Below are 17,634 nucleotides of genomic sequence, written 5' to 3' on the forward strand. Positions count from 1 at the left end.
GTACCTATCAATAATAACTTTAAATGTAAACGGATTAAATGCCCCAATCAAAAGACATAGGGTAATGGATTGGATAAGAAAACATGACCCATATATCTGCTGTCTACAAGAAACCCACCTCAGAAAAAAAGACGCACACAGACTGAGGGTGAAGGGATGGAAAAAGGTTTTCCAGGCAAATGGAACTGAAAAAACAGCTGGGGTAGCAATACTTATATCTGACAAATTAGATCTCAAAGTGAAGGACATAACAACAGATAAGGAAGGCCACTTCATAATACTAAAGGGAGCAATCCAACAAGAAGAAATAACTCTGGTAAACATATATGCACCCAATACAGGAGCACCCAAATACATAAAAAAACTCCTGGAGGATATCAAGGGAGAGATTGACAGCAATACAATCATAGTAGGAGACTTCAATACCCCACTATCACCATTGGACAAATCCTCTAAACAAAAAATCAGCAAAGAAACATCAATCCTAAATGACTCACTAGACCAGATGGAATTAATTGACATCTTCAGAACATTTCACCCCAAAGCCACAGAATATACATTCTTCTCAAGTGCACATGGGTCATTCTCAAAGATAGACCATATGTTGGGGCATAGGCAAAGTCTCTTCAAATTCAAGAAGATAGAAATCCTATCAAGCATCTTCTCAGACCACAGTGGCATAAAACTGGAAATCAACTACAATAAAAACAACCCAAATAAATCAAACATATGGAGACTAAACAGCATGCTATTAAACCATGACTGGGTTACCAGAGAGATCAAAGAAGAAATAAAAAACATCATGACAACAAATGACAATGAAAACACTACAATCCAAAATCTATGGGACACAGCGAAAGCAGTCTTGAGAGGGAAGTTCATAGCTCTACAAGCCTACTGCAAAAAACAAGAAACAGGGGTAATAAATTACCTAACCCAACAACTCAAAGAGTTAGAAAAAGAGCAACAAGAAAAGCCCAGTGTAAGCAGAAGGAATGAAATAATAAAGATCAGAGCACATATAAACGACATAGAGACCAAAGAAACAATACAAAAGATCAACAAAACCAAGAGCTGGTTCTTTGAAAGGATAAACAAGATTGATGAACCTCTAGCCAGGCTCACCAAGAAGCAAAGAGAGAGGACCCAAATAAACAAAATCAGAAATGAAAGAGGTGAAATAACAACAGATCCCGCCGAAATACAAAGGATTGTTAAAAAATACTACGAACAACTCTATTCCAACAAACTGGACAACCTGGAGGAAATGGACATATTCCTAGAAAAATATAACCTTCCAAAACTCAATCAGGAAGAATCTAAACAGCTCAATATGCCAGTAACTATGGAAGAAGTTGAAGCAGTCATCAAAGAGCTTCCGGCAAACAAAAGCCCGGGGCCAGACGGCTTCACAGGAGAGTTTTACCAAACATTCAAGGAAGAACTAAAACCTATGCTCCTCAGACTATTCCAAAAAATTCAAGAGGAAGGAACACTTCCAAGCTCCTTCTATGAAGCCAGCATCACCCTAATACCAAAACCAGATAAAGACAACACAATGAAAGAGAATTACAGGCCAATATCCCTCATGAATGTAGATGCCAAAATCCTCAACAAAATTCTAGCAAATTGGATCCAGCACTACATCAGAAAGATCATACACCATGACCAAGTAGGGTTTATCCCAGGAATGCAAGGATGGTACAATATCCGCAAATCAATAAATGTGATACATCACATAAACAAATTGAAAGATAAAAATCACATAGTCATATCAATTGATGCAGAAAAAGCATTTGACAAAATCCAACACCCTTTCTTGATAAAAACTCTCAACAAGGTGGGAATAGAAGGATCATACCTCAACATAATAAAAGCTATATATGATAAACCCACAGCTAACATCATACTCAATGGGCTAAAACTAAAACCATTTCCCCTAAGAACAGGAACAAGACAAGGATGCCCACTCTCACCACTCCTGTTCGACATAGTACTGGATGTACTAGCCATTGCTATCAGATAAGAAGAAGAAATAAAAGGCATCCAAATTGGAAAAGAAGAAGTAAAGCTGTCCTTATTTGCAGATGACATGATATTGTACATAAAAAACCCAAAAGACTCTATCAAAAAACTAACAGACTTAATAAATGAATTCGGCAAGGTAGCAGGATACAAAATTAACGCCAAGAAATCTATGGCATTTCTATACACCAACAGTGAACTTACAGAAAGAGAGACTAAAAAAGTAATCCCATTTTCCATCGCACCAAAAAAATTAAGATACTTAGGAACAAACCTAACCAAGGAGGTAAAAGACCTATATGCGGAAAACTACAGGACACTGAAAAAAGAGATAGAGGAAGATGTAAACAGATGGAAGAACATACCATGTTCATGGATTGGTAGAATCAACATCATCAAAATGTCCATACTACCCAAAGCAATCTATAGATTCAATGCACTCCCCATTAAAATACCAACAGCATATTTCACAGACCTAGAAAGAACTCTCCAAAAATTCATCTGGAATAAAAAAAGACCCCGAATAGCCACAGCAATCCTGAGAAAGAAGAATAAAGTAGGAGGGATCTCAATACCAGATTTCAAGCTGTATTACAAAGCCACTGTCCTCAAAACAGCCTGGTACTGGCACAAGAACAGACATATAGATCAATGGAATAGAATAGAGAATCCAGATATCGACCCAATCCAATATGAGCAATTAATATTTGACAAAGGAGGCATGAGCATACAATGGAGTCAAGACAGTCTCTTCAATAAATGGTGTTGGGATAATTGGACAGATACACGCAAAAAAATGAAACTAGATCACCAACTTACACCATACACAAAAATAAACTCAAAATGGATACAGGACCTAAATATAAGACGGGAAACCATAAAAATACTAGAGGAATCCACAGGCAGCAAAATCTCAGACATATGCCAAAAGAACTTTTTCAGTGATACTGCCCCTAGGGCAATGGAAGCCAAAGAGAAAATAAACAAATGGCACTACATCAAAATAAAAAGCTTTTGCACAGCAAAAGAAACCATCAACAAAACAACAAGAAACCCCACGGTATGGGAGAACATATTTGCAAATGGTATCACTGATAAAGGTTTAATTTCCAACATCTACAGGCAGCTTATACAACTTAATAAAAGGAAGATAAATGATCCAATAAAAAAATGGGCAACGGACCTAAATAGAATCTTTTCGAAAGAAGACAGAAGGAAGGCCAAGAGACACATGAAAACATGCTCAAAGTCACTTATTATCCGAGAGATGCAAATCAAAACGACAATGCGATACCATCTCACACCTGTCAGAATGGCTATCATCAACAAATCAACAAACGACAAGTGTTGGCGAGGATGCGGAGGAAAAGGAACCCTCCTGCACTGCTGGTGGGAATGCAGACTGGTGCAGCCACTGTGGAGAACAGTATGGAGTTTCCTCAAAAAACTGAAAATGGAACTTCCATTTGACCCAGTAATCCCACTCCTAGGAATATATCCTAAGAAACCAGAAACACCAATCAGAAAGGATATATGCACCCCTATGTTCATAGCAGCACAATTTACAATAGCTAAGATTTGGAAACAGCCTAGGTGCCCGTCAGCAGATGACTGGATCAGAAAACTATGGTACATCTACACAATGGAATACTATGCTGCCATAAAAAAGAAGGAATTACTACCATTTGTAGACACCTGGATGGAATTAGAGAACATTATGCTAAGTGAAATAAGCCAGTCAATGAAAGAAAAATACCACATGATCTCACTCATTTAGGGATAATGAAAAACATTATAAACTGATGAACCAAAAGATAGTTACAGAGGCAGTAAAGCATCAAACAGAGTGTCTAATTACAGCGGTAAGGTTAGGGAGAGGTGGGGGAAATAAGAGATCGACTGAAGGACTTGTATGCATGCATATAAGAGTAACCAACGGATGCAAAACATTGGGGGGTGAGGGCAGGTATGGGAGTGGGGTGGGGGGGGCAATGGTAAGATATGTACACATATAATACCTTAATAAAAATTTGAAGAAAAAAAAAATAGTACTGGAAGTGCTAGCCACACCAATCAGACAAGAAGAAAAAATAAAAGGCATCCAAATTGGAAAGGAGGTCATAAAACTCTCATTATTCACAGATGACATGATACTATGCATAGAATACACTAAAGTCTCCACCAAAAAAAAAAAAAAAAAAAACCCACAAAAAACTACTAGATTTAATAAAAGAATTTGGCAGTGTAGTAGGATACAAAATGAACACCCAAAAATCTATGGTATTTTTATTTTTTATTTTATTTATTTTTTAAATTTAATTCTTCTGGTACCAAAGGTGCGACCCAAGTGCTCCACAGTGGTGATGACAAAATCACAACCATGGCGGGCCTCCCGCTCATGTCTAGGCGCCCAGGCTGCTCCCTTATGTGCCCTGGCCGCTCCCACCTCCCTGCCCGCCTTCCTTGCTCCCAGGCTCCCCATTTCTATGGCATTTTTATACACAAATAATGAACTCTCAGAGAGAGAAACTAAACAAACAGTCCCATTTACCATTACAAAAAAAAAATGTTAAGACACTGAGGAATAAACTTAACCAAGGAGGTTAAAGACCTGTGCTTGGAAAACTATAGGACATTGAAAAAAAGAGATAGAGGAAGATATAAACAAGTGGAAGTATATACCATGTTCATGGATTGGTAAAATCAACATCATTAAAATGTCCATACCCAAAGCAATCTATCCATTCAATGCAATCCCTATTAAATTACCAATGGAATATTTCATGGATCTAGAACAAATACTCCAAACATTTATATGGAACCAAGGAAGACCCTGAATAGCCACAGCAATCTTGAGAATGAAGAACAAAGTTGGAGGAATCATAATACCAGATATCAAGTTATACTACAAAGCCACTGTACTCAAAATAGCCTCATACTGGCACAAAAACAGGCATATAGATCAATGGAACAGAACAGAGAACCCAGAATTTAACCCATGCCATTATGCTCAATTAATATTTGACAAAGGAGGCAAGAGCATATAATGGAATCAAGACAGCCACTTCAATAAATAATGCTGAGAAAATTGGACAGGTACAATGCAAAAATAATGCAACTAGACCACCAACTTATATCATATACAAGAATAAACTCAAACTGGATAAAAGACTTAAATGTAAGTCGTGAAACTATAAAAATCTTAAAAGAAACCATAGGCAACAAAATCTCAGACATCTCACGCAGCAATATGTTTACCGATACATCTCCTAGAGGACAATGGAACCTAAAGGGAAAGTCAGCAAATGGGACTACATCTATTTTGCAAAGCCAAAGAAACCAAAATAACAAGAGAGCCCACTGCATGGGAGAACATATTTGCTAATGATATATCTGATACGGGTTAATCTCCAAAATATATGGGAAACTCATACAACTTAACAAAAGGAAGACAATCCAATTAAAAAATGGGCAAAGGACCTAAAGAGATACTTCTCCAAAGTGGACATACAGAAGGCTAAGAGACATATGAAAAAAATGCTCCAAGTTACTAATCATCTGAGAAATGCAAATCAAAACAATAATGAGGTGTCACCTCACACCTGTCAGAATGGCTATCATCAACAAACGACAAATGCTAGCAAAGATGTGGACAAAAGGGAACCCTAGTACACTGCTGGTGGGAATGCAGACTGGTGAAGCCACTGTAGAAAACAGTGTGGAGTTTCCTCAAAAAATAAAAAATAGAACTTCCATTTGACCCAGTGATCCCACTTTTAGGACTATATCCTAAGAAATCAGAAACACCAATCAGAAAGAATATATGCGCCCCTATGTTCATAGCAGTGCAATTTATAATAGCTGAAATTTGGAAACAGCCCAAGTGCCCATCAGCATATGAGAGGACATAAAAGCTGTGGTACATTTACACAACGGAATACTACACAGCTGTAAAAAAGAAAGAACTCTACCATTTGCAACAGGATAGATGGCCCTGGAGTGCATTATGCTAAGCAAAATAAGCCAGTCAGAGAAAGATAATTATCATCTGATTTCACTCATTTGTGGAATCTAATGAACAAAATAAACTAATGAACAAAATAGATCCAGAAACATAGAAGCATGTAACAGACTGTGGAACCTCAGAGGGAAGGCAAGGAGGGTGGATGGGTGGGAAGAAAACAACCAAAGAACTTGTATGCATATATGCTTAACCAATGGACACAGACAATAGGGCCTGGGGTGGCGGAATGGGGGAGAGAGTGGGCTAGAAGAGGTCAATGGGGTGAGGGGGGGGGGGAAGCGGACATATGTAATACTTCCAACAATAAATATTTTTTAAAAAGGGGAAATATGGCCAAAGAAAAATGCCCAAGAGATCAAAGTTGTGTTTGTGAAATATTCTTTTTTTATCTGGGGGTTTCGTATATTTGTCTCTACTTTTTTCATACATGATATATTTTATAAATTAAAGACAAATACACCATTTTCCTTATATATGTTTTTAATTAGAGAGCCTGCAATCTGAAGAGAAAACCTAGTGTACTTCCAACAGTTTGCTAAATATACAACCAGTGTGGAATGTGGTTAAATGCTACTCAAAGATACACACAAAACAAGCTCAGACCATAAGCTACCTGAGGATAGATACTATCAGCTTCATTCCTACTCTCCCTGGCATCTAACATAGGCTGGTATATAGCAGTTGGATAACATCCTGGCTGGTTAAATTGTTAAAATTAAATGAGGAGAAGCTTTGGTGGAAAGATGATAAATTCGCTTTGAACATCCCATTGGGCCACAGTGAATTCTGAAGGTATGAAAAATGTATTGTCAAACTTGATCATAATTGTCATGTGCTCAGTCATATCAATATGGCTTATTAAAAACGTATAACCTGTCTTAGTACTTATAATGCAGTGCTTAATCTGAAAAAAAAATCAGCCTATATCTATGAGTAAAGACGTTAAGAGAGGAAGGAAAACAACTTACATAAGGCAAAAATTATAGCATCTATAAGATATTTCATTTTATTATTAGTTGAATTTATTCTATTTACAGAATGGACATGCTGATTAAGAGGAGTGGTACGAATGAAGGACTCACCTCTGTCTGTATTAGGAATTCCCAGATCCACTGTAGGAATGGAACTTTCTGCATAGTCACTGTAGTATTCAATGAGACTGGCCTGACCCGCCCACGTCTGCTTTACAATGGGGACTGAAAAAATGAGAGAAGTGATAGTCACTGACACAGTTATGTAGAAAAGCTTAGAATCTCAAAGGGGCAGCACAATCCCCTATAAAGAAAGAGAACTGTTACTTGTTCTTTTTCAGGTGTTCCAAGACTTAGAGCTCACTTTTCTACCCTGAGAAATGCCATATGCACATGAATAAAACCTTCTTCCTGGGCCATTTTCAATATACTCTAGAGCCAAGCACTTTTTATTCCTGGTGATAAATACACTTGCTTCCATATAATAATAAATTTTCTAATTACACTTATTGTGTTTAATCAGTATATAATCAACATTCTGATTATACTGTTGCATTTAAATTAATTTTAACTAATTTTTCTCTTTGCCCAATTGAGTTCATTTTATAAAGCTTTTTAGGGAAGTAGAAAATATAATTACTTCCAAAGATGAGAATAGTCGATGTGGTTCCGACTGAGATGCTATTTTGTCTCTTAAACTGGGGGAGGGTATTTTTTCAAACTACACTGTCCCACCCAAAGATTCCAATAGGACCACCCAACTCTATAAAGGGTGGTCCCAACTCTACCATTGGGAATCACTACATATAATGACTGATGTTATTATTATACTTTTGAAATATATGAAATGAGATCTTGAGAACCATTACAGATTTTAAAACTCTATCATTAACAGATAAATTGTTTTAATACAATAAACACAAACAACAAAAACTCTCCTGGTTTTCTTCATTTTAGAGTTAGATGTTAAAAGACAGCTCTGTGTCCACGCCTGACGTAGAATTCTGCCTGATCACTATTTAATATTAATTTACTTGACCAACTATCCAAGTAATTATGTGCTTCTATGTGTGTTTTTTAGGTTACTGTCTGCATCTCTAAATATTAAGGAGAATAAGGGGCTTCTGTTGTAGTTTTAGTGGAAAAAGCCATCCTACCTAGATTTTATACCCTATTAATTTAAGAATCTCAACTCTGATAAACCAAGTCTTCCGGTCAATATTTTAAGACTTTATCAGATCTTTTCCTTTTTTCCAGACCAAATAAAAATAAATTATACGCAAAAACTGCCAATCTAATGCCAAATTTAAGTGTTTAGCTATGTAAATCGACAAATTCAGTCAAACTCAGATAGCCTTTGTACATAAATGCAAATGTGCACCATCTTGTAGTCCATTATTCACCAACTTTTAAGAAAGAAAAAGACCTATGAATTCTGGATATTTGCTATAATCTCCAAAATACCTATTCTAACCCACCAAATATTATTTTATACATTAAAATACAAATTTCTGCAATCATAAAAAAGGCAGATACAAAGATTTCTCCAAGTCAAAACAAAGATGCAGTAAATGATATGACTGCTATGGGAAAAAAATAATCCATACTGTTCTACTTCCAAATTCTAGCACAACAAAAATCTTCATCATGACATTGCACTGGCAGTCTGCTTTGCACATAATGAGCAGAGGACTTACTCCAGAAAGGGCTCCCTACAGCTTGCAGCCACTAAATATTCCCACTCTTGGGTGAAATGTTCTCCAATTCATAAGGATGAAAAGGTCAAGAATTTTCCTCAGTCCCCAGCACTTTTACAGGCCATAAAAATTCTGCTTCCATTTTTCTCAGCCCTTAGCTGTCAGTTCCTATTGGCTCTAATAAGCCTTCTTAAACAGCATAGGTATTTCTTCTGAATTAGCTGATTTAAATGAAATAAAAATAAAAATCAAGTGTGAGTGAGCTCTTTACTTATATTCTTTGTTTTCAGTTTTCAGTTGAAACAAAAATTTCACTAACGGTCAGAATTACTGTATGACTGGTTCCCCAACAACTAGTACAGTGCCTGGGATGTAGTAGGTACTTAATAAATAGTTAAATGAGGATTAAATTTCGTAGAAATTCCAACAAGAAGCCTACAGCTATTTTTGGAACTGGTGTAAAGGAAAGTTTTATTCATAACAGTGATTCATTCTTTGGTACAAGATGGGTATCCCCATTACCAATCATTTAAAAATAAACAAACCATTTTAATATAATTAAGTGTTATGACTCTATAATACCAAAAGCATTCAAAAGTTTGTGTTATCTGTCACTATAACTCATGTGGATTTGTCCTACGTGCCAATTGCAAAGAATTTCAAGCTAAGGCTAAGTTTTGTATAACAGCAGGTTAAGGCTTTATTTTTAATTAACCAGTGTTGATTCTAAATTATTTAACACTTTAAAAATATGCATCTATTGTATTAGCATTGTTTGAATTTTAAATTGAATTCATTATATTACTTATAAAATATTTTATATAGTATTCAAGCAGTGCTTTCCTAAAGATATTAAACATTGAAAAATATTTCAAAATAGTTACATGATCTAATATCTCATTTTCACAGTAGCTAATAGATACTTGATATTATTATATATTTCTACCATATAATAAAAAAAGAGTGAATGCCACTTTCCAGGTTTGCTGCAAGATAAGTTAAAATTGGAGCAAAGTAAAAATTGGACTACAACAAAACCTCACTGCACAAAAGGCATAAATCTTCCACATGCCCTTCCAGTCCTGAGGCGGAAAAAGCAGTGTCTCGCTATGAGGCAAGGAGCACACATTTTTACCCCAAGTTAATTTTACCTGCAAAACTCTAATTCCAAAAGAAAATGAACTTCACACTTGAACACAATACAAAAACCACCACACAATGAACTGTGAATGAGTCTTGATTTTATGAAATCTGCTGTTTTTGACAAATAGACCTATTGTCTCAGTATGCAAGTCAATGACCACAAAATTAGAGATACCTGCCTAAACTGTGTTTTAATTCCTGTTTGTAGAGATGGGGTGGATGGAAGACTGTAAAGCATCCCTCATGGCTGATCTGAAATATTTTAGGGAATCTGGGATATCTTCATCTCTTCCAAAGCCAGGGGAGAACAGAACGAGCCAACACCTGACTCCCTTCCTCTCTTTAAGAATTAATCTAATCACTCCACTTAACATAGGATGTAGCCCTGCCCCTTGCTGCATTTTAATCCAAGCCTCACATTTTAAATTAGCAGATTATAGGGCAGCAACTGTCAGCCTCTCTACGGTAATCAGAGAACACAGCTACCAAAAACTCCTTTTAATAAGTTTGTTCAGATCCTCCTCTTCTAGACAAGATCACTGCAGTAAAGATATCAAATGTGTGTTTTTTAACCTAAAAAGGATAAAGTGTTTATTTTTAGGAGCTCAGGAAGTCATGAAAAGAAACTAAAGGCAGAGCAAATAGCAATTTAACCTCTATAATTATAGGGAGATGGCAGGGGAGCATCTCACAGTCAACTATCGATGAACATGAACCATGGCTGCCCTGAGATACCTGCAACATGCATACAGGCAAAATGATGCAAAGCACATTCTTCACGTTTTCTGACAGCTCACATCACATAGTGAAGAACACTAACCCAAGAGGTAGTGATCATGCTAAATATTAAATTCCAGAGATCTCCTTGCTTAAATATAATCTGACATGATATGCCCAATTTCCTTGCTTTATATAATTCTTATAATTTCTTAAAACCCTACTAAATGCTTGCATCTCAGAAAGTGTTACTGTTTCAATGGTATCAACATGTATTTCTTACTTAAGCTAAAGGACAAAATATGCTTTTGCTGCCCATGTTCTAAGATTTTTTTTTTCATTTAAATCAGAATCCAGACATAAGCAGTTACATAATTGTTAGTTTCACTGATAGGGAAAAAATACTGGAGGTGAAATAACTTTTTTAAAAATTTTGGAACTTGGCTTTATAGGAATAAAGCCATGAGTTCAATGTATATTTTCCCTTGTCTTGATTAGAGCCTTGGACAGAATGTCCATCCTTCACCCTTTTCCATGGGCGTGGCCAAGATTATAAGGAGCCAGGAGTGGGGGAGGTCACTGGAATCCACTTACGCTCAGTCCCTGGGGGCAGCATACCCACAAGTGACAACCTGCCACCAGATAACTCACTAACGCTACTGCCCACTCTCAATTTGTCAGACAAACACAGTCTTATTTTCCTTCATTGCCATTTGGCCTTTGTCACTTCAAGTGTTTCTACCACATGAAGGAAAAAAATATATATATATACTCCAATCCATGTATCCTGCTCAACTACAGATGTAATATGCTTGGACAGGTTAGCAATCTAACATCCCTGCTCAATTTATATTTGAGATCATCTATGAATTTCAGTTCCTGGCTATCCACAGTGTTGCTGAAAATAAAGGTTACTTCCACAGCATCTGTCCAAGTCAAACTTGACCTTGAGCATAGCAGGGCATCAACACAAATATCAAATAGAATTTATTAAGTGTTAGGTTTGGAATACATCCAAGGAGATCACAGTATAGCTGTGTCATGGCAGAAAGAATCTGGGATCTGGAGCCAGAAAACCCAAGTTGCAGCTGTCCTATCAATAGAACATAGGAACTTGGGCCAGTTGTGTTTATCTATACTCAGCTTTCTCTAGAATATCAAGTGAATAACATTAGTTATCATATCACAAAGAATATTCAACATGAAATTAGATGACAGAATGTATGTGGAAAAACACACCAGAAAATGTAAAAAATATAGCAGTCAAAAGCAGTTACTGAGGCACTCTCATTGTAACTAACATGATTACTGGATAATTCTTTGTCACAACTGGTGGCTAGACTAGACTTAAAAAAAGGAAGGCAGAGCCCAGGGACGTGTCAGGCTTCACTTCCATCCAGCCAGTGGACATCAAAATCCCTAAAATTCTGCTGCCTTAGACTATCTTTCCAAACAAACAAGTCCAAGTTGAAAGATGGCTTGCCACAGAAACCCAACTGTGAAAGCCTTTTAGGTTTCACTGACCCCCAGATCCAAATTAACAGCAGCAATAAATGCACCTGCCTTTGGGTGGGAGTGGGGGGGGGGCGGTTGAATGCTCCTGACATACTTTTAAGATTCTTTAATTTTTAAAGACTTTGACTCAAAATAAAAATACAAAAGCATCGAGGAAAAAGATGGTGACTGGCAAGAAGGTAGGGAGGGAGAGTGTGTGAAAGAGTGAGGGAGTGATAGAGGAGTGTGTGGACGTGTGTGGTGTGTGTGTGAGAGAGAACAAGGGACAGTTAGATCCTGCAGGTCTTCTGGGGGCTGCCAAACCAGACAGTCTTCGACGGCAAAACCCTGCTGCCACCGCAAAGACTCCAGGGGCGGCCATTGTGGGCACAGAGACCAGGCCGTCTTAAAAAACAGAATTGCTTGAGACTAGGATCCTAGCTTCAGCACCACCCAGTCTGGTCTCAGACACAAACCGGGACCCTGCAGCCACTAGGGACAAAGATCTGCGACCATAGTTGCAGACCCACGGACACCAAGAATCTGGACATCCCAGCATCAGATTTCTGTGAGTCACAGAGCCCATCCACCTCCCCACAGGCCCGCTGCAGTGGCATAGAAACTGCTAGACCCACTCCACACAAGCAGGCCTCCTTCCCATACAAGGCGGCTGCGCTACATGAATTTGAGCCTGGGTGTGCAGATACTGGGAGCATGTTTCCTGTAGCACACACTCGCGTGACCGCTTCCCAGACCCACACAGGGCAGCTGTGCCAACTGACTTTGATTCTGGGCAAGCACACACGAAAGTCTGTTTCCCACAGCGCAGGAGTGGACCTCCTGCTGACACAGGGTGGCTGTGCAACCCGGCCCCCCAAGCAGAGCAGGGACCCTGATTTTCCATGTGAGAGGCAGCACTGAGCACCAGTGACTTGACTCCGATTCTCATCATGCGCGCATGTGATCCCTGATTCCCAGTGATCCCAATGCTCAGTGCATGAACACACAGGGACCCTGATTCTCGGGGCAAGGCTGCACCACGCAACAAAAACTCTGATACTCTATTTTCGGCATGGGCACAGGGGGACTCTGACTCCTGGCGCATGCAAGGGGACTCTGATTTTTGGCACATGCCAGTATGGCGCAGGCAGAGTCCCTGATTCTAGCTGCACACACAAGGCCACACTAAGTGCTGGTGACTCTGATCCTGGGCAAGTGTGCCTCCCACCGACCCACGGCAGCCACATGTCTTGGTGTCGGAGCTCTTCAGTGACACTTGGGAGGTGCGAAGCTCCCACTGCACATGGCCCAGGCCAACGCAACTTGGCGTTTGGACCTTCCGATGATAGTTAGAATGGGGAGACAATAAAACAATCCCAGAAAAAAGAAAATGAAGACTCGCCAAGAAAGGATATAAGAGAAATGGAAGCATGCAACATGACAGAAAAAGAATTCAGAGTAATGGTCTTACAGTTCATAAACCGGATAGACAAGAAAATGAACAACCTATGAAAATATCAGGAAGAAATCAAAAGTGATACAGCAACAATCAAAAACACCAATGGAAAGTTCCAAAAGTAGACTAGAAGAAGCAGAGGACCAAATTAGTGAGTTAGAAGAAAAGGTACAGAAACAAGCCCAATCTGAACAGCAACTGGAGAAAAAATTAAAAAGCAGGAGGAGAGCCCTAGCTGGTTTGGCTCAGTGGGTAAAGCGTCGACCTGTGGACTTCGGGTCCCGGGTTCGATTCCGGTCAAGGGCACATGCCTGGGTTGCAGGCTCGATCCCCAGGAGGGGGCGTGCAGGAGGCAGCCAATCAATGATTGTCTCTCATCATTGATGTTTCTATCTCTCTCTCTCTCCCTCTCCCTTCCTCTCTGAAATCAATAAAAATTTTTTAAAAAGCAAGGGGAGAGCCTAAGGGAGCTTTGAGACAACACAAAAATGAAGTAACATACATATAATAGTGCTGCCAGAAGGACAAGAAGAGCAGCAAGGATTAGCAAATCTATTTGAAGAAATAATGACAGAAAAATTCCCTGTTATGGGGAAGAAAAAAGTTACACAAGTACAGAGTCCCAAGCAAGATAAATCCCAAAAGACCCACACCAAGACACATCATCATTACAATGGCAAATGTTAACAAAAAAGAGAGAATCTTAAAGACTGCAAGAGAGAGACAGAGAGTTACCTACAAAGGATGTCCCATCAGATTATCAAATGATTTCTCAAAAGAAACACATCAAGCTAGAAGGGAATGGGATGAAGTATACAAAGTGATACAAAGCAAAGGACTGAATCCAGGAATACTCTATCCAGCAAGACTATCAATCAAAATTGAAGGGGAAATCAGGAGCTTCGCAGACAAAAAAAAGGCTAAGGGAGTTTATTAATACCAAGCCAGCAATGCAAGAAATGCTAAAGGGAATGCTATAAAAAGAATAAATAGAAAGGAAGGAAGGAACACAGGCATAAAGTAAAGAAATAGCTACAAACAAGTACCCATCAATAATAACATTAAACATAAATGGATTAAATGCTCCAATTAAAAGACATCCAAATGACTGAATGGATAAAAAAAATGACCCATATATATGCTGTCTACAGTAGACCCACCATAGAACAAGGAACTCACACAGACTGAAAGGGAAGAGAGGGAAAAATATGTATCAGGCAAACGGAAATGAAAAAAAAAAGCTGGGGTAGCAATACTTATATATGACAAAATAGACCTCAAAGTGAAGACCATAACAAGAGACAAGAAAGGCCACTTCATAATTCTAAAGGGATCAATACAACAAGAGGATATAACTCTGGTAAACATTTATTCACCCAATGCAGGAGCACCAAAATACATTAAAAAAAAATTCTGGAAGATATCAGGGGAGAGATTGAAAGCAACACAATCATAGTAGAAGACTTTAATACCCCATTAATATCACTGGATAAATCCTCTAGACAAAAAATTTAGTAAAGAAAAATCAATCCTAAAGGACTAACTAGATCAGTTGGACTTAATCTACATCTTTAGAACACTCCACCCCAAAACTACAGAACATACATTCTTCTCAAGTGCACCAGAGACATTTTCAAAGATAGACCACATATTGGGACAAAGGCAAAGTATCTCCCAATTCAAGAGGATTGAAATCATATCAAGCATCTTCTCAGATCACAATGGCATAAAATTAGAAATCAATTAGAGTAAAAACAATCACAAAAATTCAAACACTTGGAGGCTGAATAGCATACTATTAAACAATGAGTGGATTACCAAAGATATCAAAGATTTAAAAACCATCCTGGAAACAAATGAAAACAAAACAATCTAAAATCTTTGGGACACAGTGAAAGCAATCCTTAGAGGGAAGTTCATAGCATTACAGGCCTACCTCAGAAACCAAGAAAAACTGGAAATAAAACATCTAACTCTGCAACTTGAAGAATTAGAAAGAGAGCCACAAGAAAAGCCCAGTGTGAGCAGAAAGAAGGAAATAATAAAGATCAGAGTGAAAATAAATGACATAGAGACCAAAAACAATACAAAAGATCAATGAAACCAAGAGCTGGTTCTTTGAAAGGATAAACAAGATTGATGAACCTCTAGCCAGGCTAACCAAGAAGCAAAGAGAGAGGACCCAAATAAACAAAGTCATAAATGAAAGAGGTGAAATAACAACAGACCCCACAGAAATATGAAGCATCGTAAAAAAATATTATGAGCAACTCTACTCAAACAGACTGGTCAACCTAGAAGAAATAGACATATTCCTAGAAAAATACGACATTCCAAAACTCAACCAGAAGGAATAAAAAAAATCTGTACAGGCCAATAACTATGGGGGAAATTGAAGCAGTAATCAAAATACTTGCAACGAAGTACTTGCAAAATACTTGCAAAAGCCCTGGACCAGACGGCTTCACTGGGGAGTTTTAAAAACATTCAAAGAAGAAATAAAACCTATCTCTCTCAGACTATTCAAAAAAATTCAAGAGGAAGGAGCATTTCCAAGCTCTTTCTACAAAGCCAGCATTACCCTAATCCCCAAACCAGAAAAGACAATACAAAGAAAGAATTACAAGCCAATATCCCTCATGAACATAGATGCCAAAATCCTCAACAAAATTCTAGCAAATCGAATCCAGCATTACATTAGAAAGATCATACACCATGACCAAGTGGGATTAATTCTGGGGATGCAAGGATGGTACACATCTGCAAATCAATAAATGTGATACACCACATAAACAAACTGAGAGATAAAAAACATAATCATATCCATTGATGCAGAAAAAGCATTTGACAAAATCCAACACTCTTTCTTGATAAAAACTCTCAGCAAAGTGGGAATAGAAGGATAATATCTCAACATAATAAAAGCCATATATGACAAACCCAGAGCCAACATCATAGTCAATGGGCAAAAACTAAAACCATTTCCCCTAAGAACAGGGACAAGACAGGGATGCCCACTCTCACCACTCCTGTTTGACATAGTACTGGAAGTACCAGCCATTGCGATCAGACAAGAAGAAGAAATAAAAAGTATCCAAATAGGAAAAGAAGAAGTAAAACTGTCCTTATACGCAGATGACATGATATTGTACATAGAAACCCCAAAGACTCCTTCAAAAAACTAATAGACTTAATAAATGAATTCAGCAATGTAGCAAGATACAAAATTAACAGCCAGAAGTCTATGGTTTTTCTATACACCAATAATAAACTCACAGTAAGAGAAATTTAAAAAGCGATCCCATTTACCATTGCAACAAAAAATTAAGATACCTAGGAATAAACTTAACCAAGGAGACAAAGAACCTGTACTCAGAAAATTTCAGGATGGTAAAAAAAAAAAAAAAGAGAGAATAAGACATGAACAAATGGAAGAATATGCCATGTTCATGGATTGGTAGAATTAACATCATTAAAATGTCCATACTACCCAAAGAAATCTATAAATTCAATGCAAACCCTATTAAAATATCAATGGCATACTTAAAAGATCTAGTCCAGAACAAATTCTTGAAAAATTCATCTGGGATAAAAAAAAGACCCCAAATAGCTGCAGCACTCTTGAGAAAGAAGAACAATGTTGGAGGAATCACAACAGTAGATACCACACTGTATATCAAAGCCACTGTTCTTAAAACTGCCTGGTACTGGCATAAGAAGAGACATATAGACCAGTGGAACAGAATAGAGAACGCTTTGTCAAATAGTATGCTATTCAACCTCCATAATAGACACAAGCCATTATGCTCAATTAATATTTGACAAAGGAGCCAAGAGCATACAATAGAGACAAGACAGTCTCTTCAATAAATGGTGTTGGGTTAAGTGGACAGATACTTGCAAAAAAAATGAAACTAGACCACCAACTTACACCATACACAAAAATAAACTCAAAATGAATAAAGAACTTAAACATAAGATGGGAAACCACAAAAATCTTAGAAGAAGCCATCAGCAGCAAAATAGCAGACATTTGTCGTAGCAATATCTTTATCAATACAGCTCCTAGGGCAATGGAAACTAAGAGAAAATAAACAAATGGGACTA

The 17,634-nt window shown here is 37.8% G+C and overlaps 1 protein-coding gene across 2 annotated transcripts in view; it reads right to left on the reverse strand.

Annotated features, from left to right (window-relative positions):
- B3GLCT (beta 3-glucosyltransferase) overlaps positions 1 to 17,634 on the reverse strand; it is a 179,847-nt gene that overhangs the window by 55,909 nt on the left and 106,304 nt on the right. For both annotated transcript variants that reach the window (XM_080658983.1, XM_080658984.1), the window contains exon 11: positions 7,132 to 7,245. In XM_080658983.1, coding sequence (XP_080515109.1) covers positions 7,132 to 7,245 — 114 coding nt within the window. The remainder of the gene's footprint in view (positions 1 to 7,131; positions 7,246 to 17,634) is intronic.

This window comes from Plecotus auritus (genome assembly GCF_963455305.1).
Source record: "Plecotus auritus genome assembly, chromosome: 3".
NCBI classification, from domain to species: domain Eukaryota; kingdom Metazoa; phylum Chordata; class Mammalia; order Chiroptera; family Vespertilionidae; genus Plecotus; species Plecotus auritus.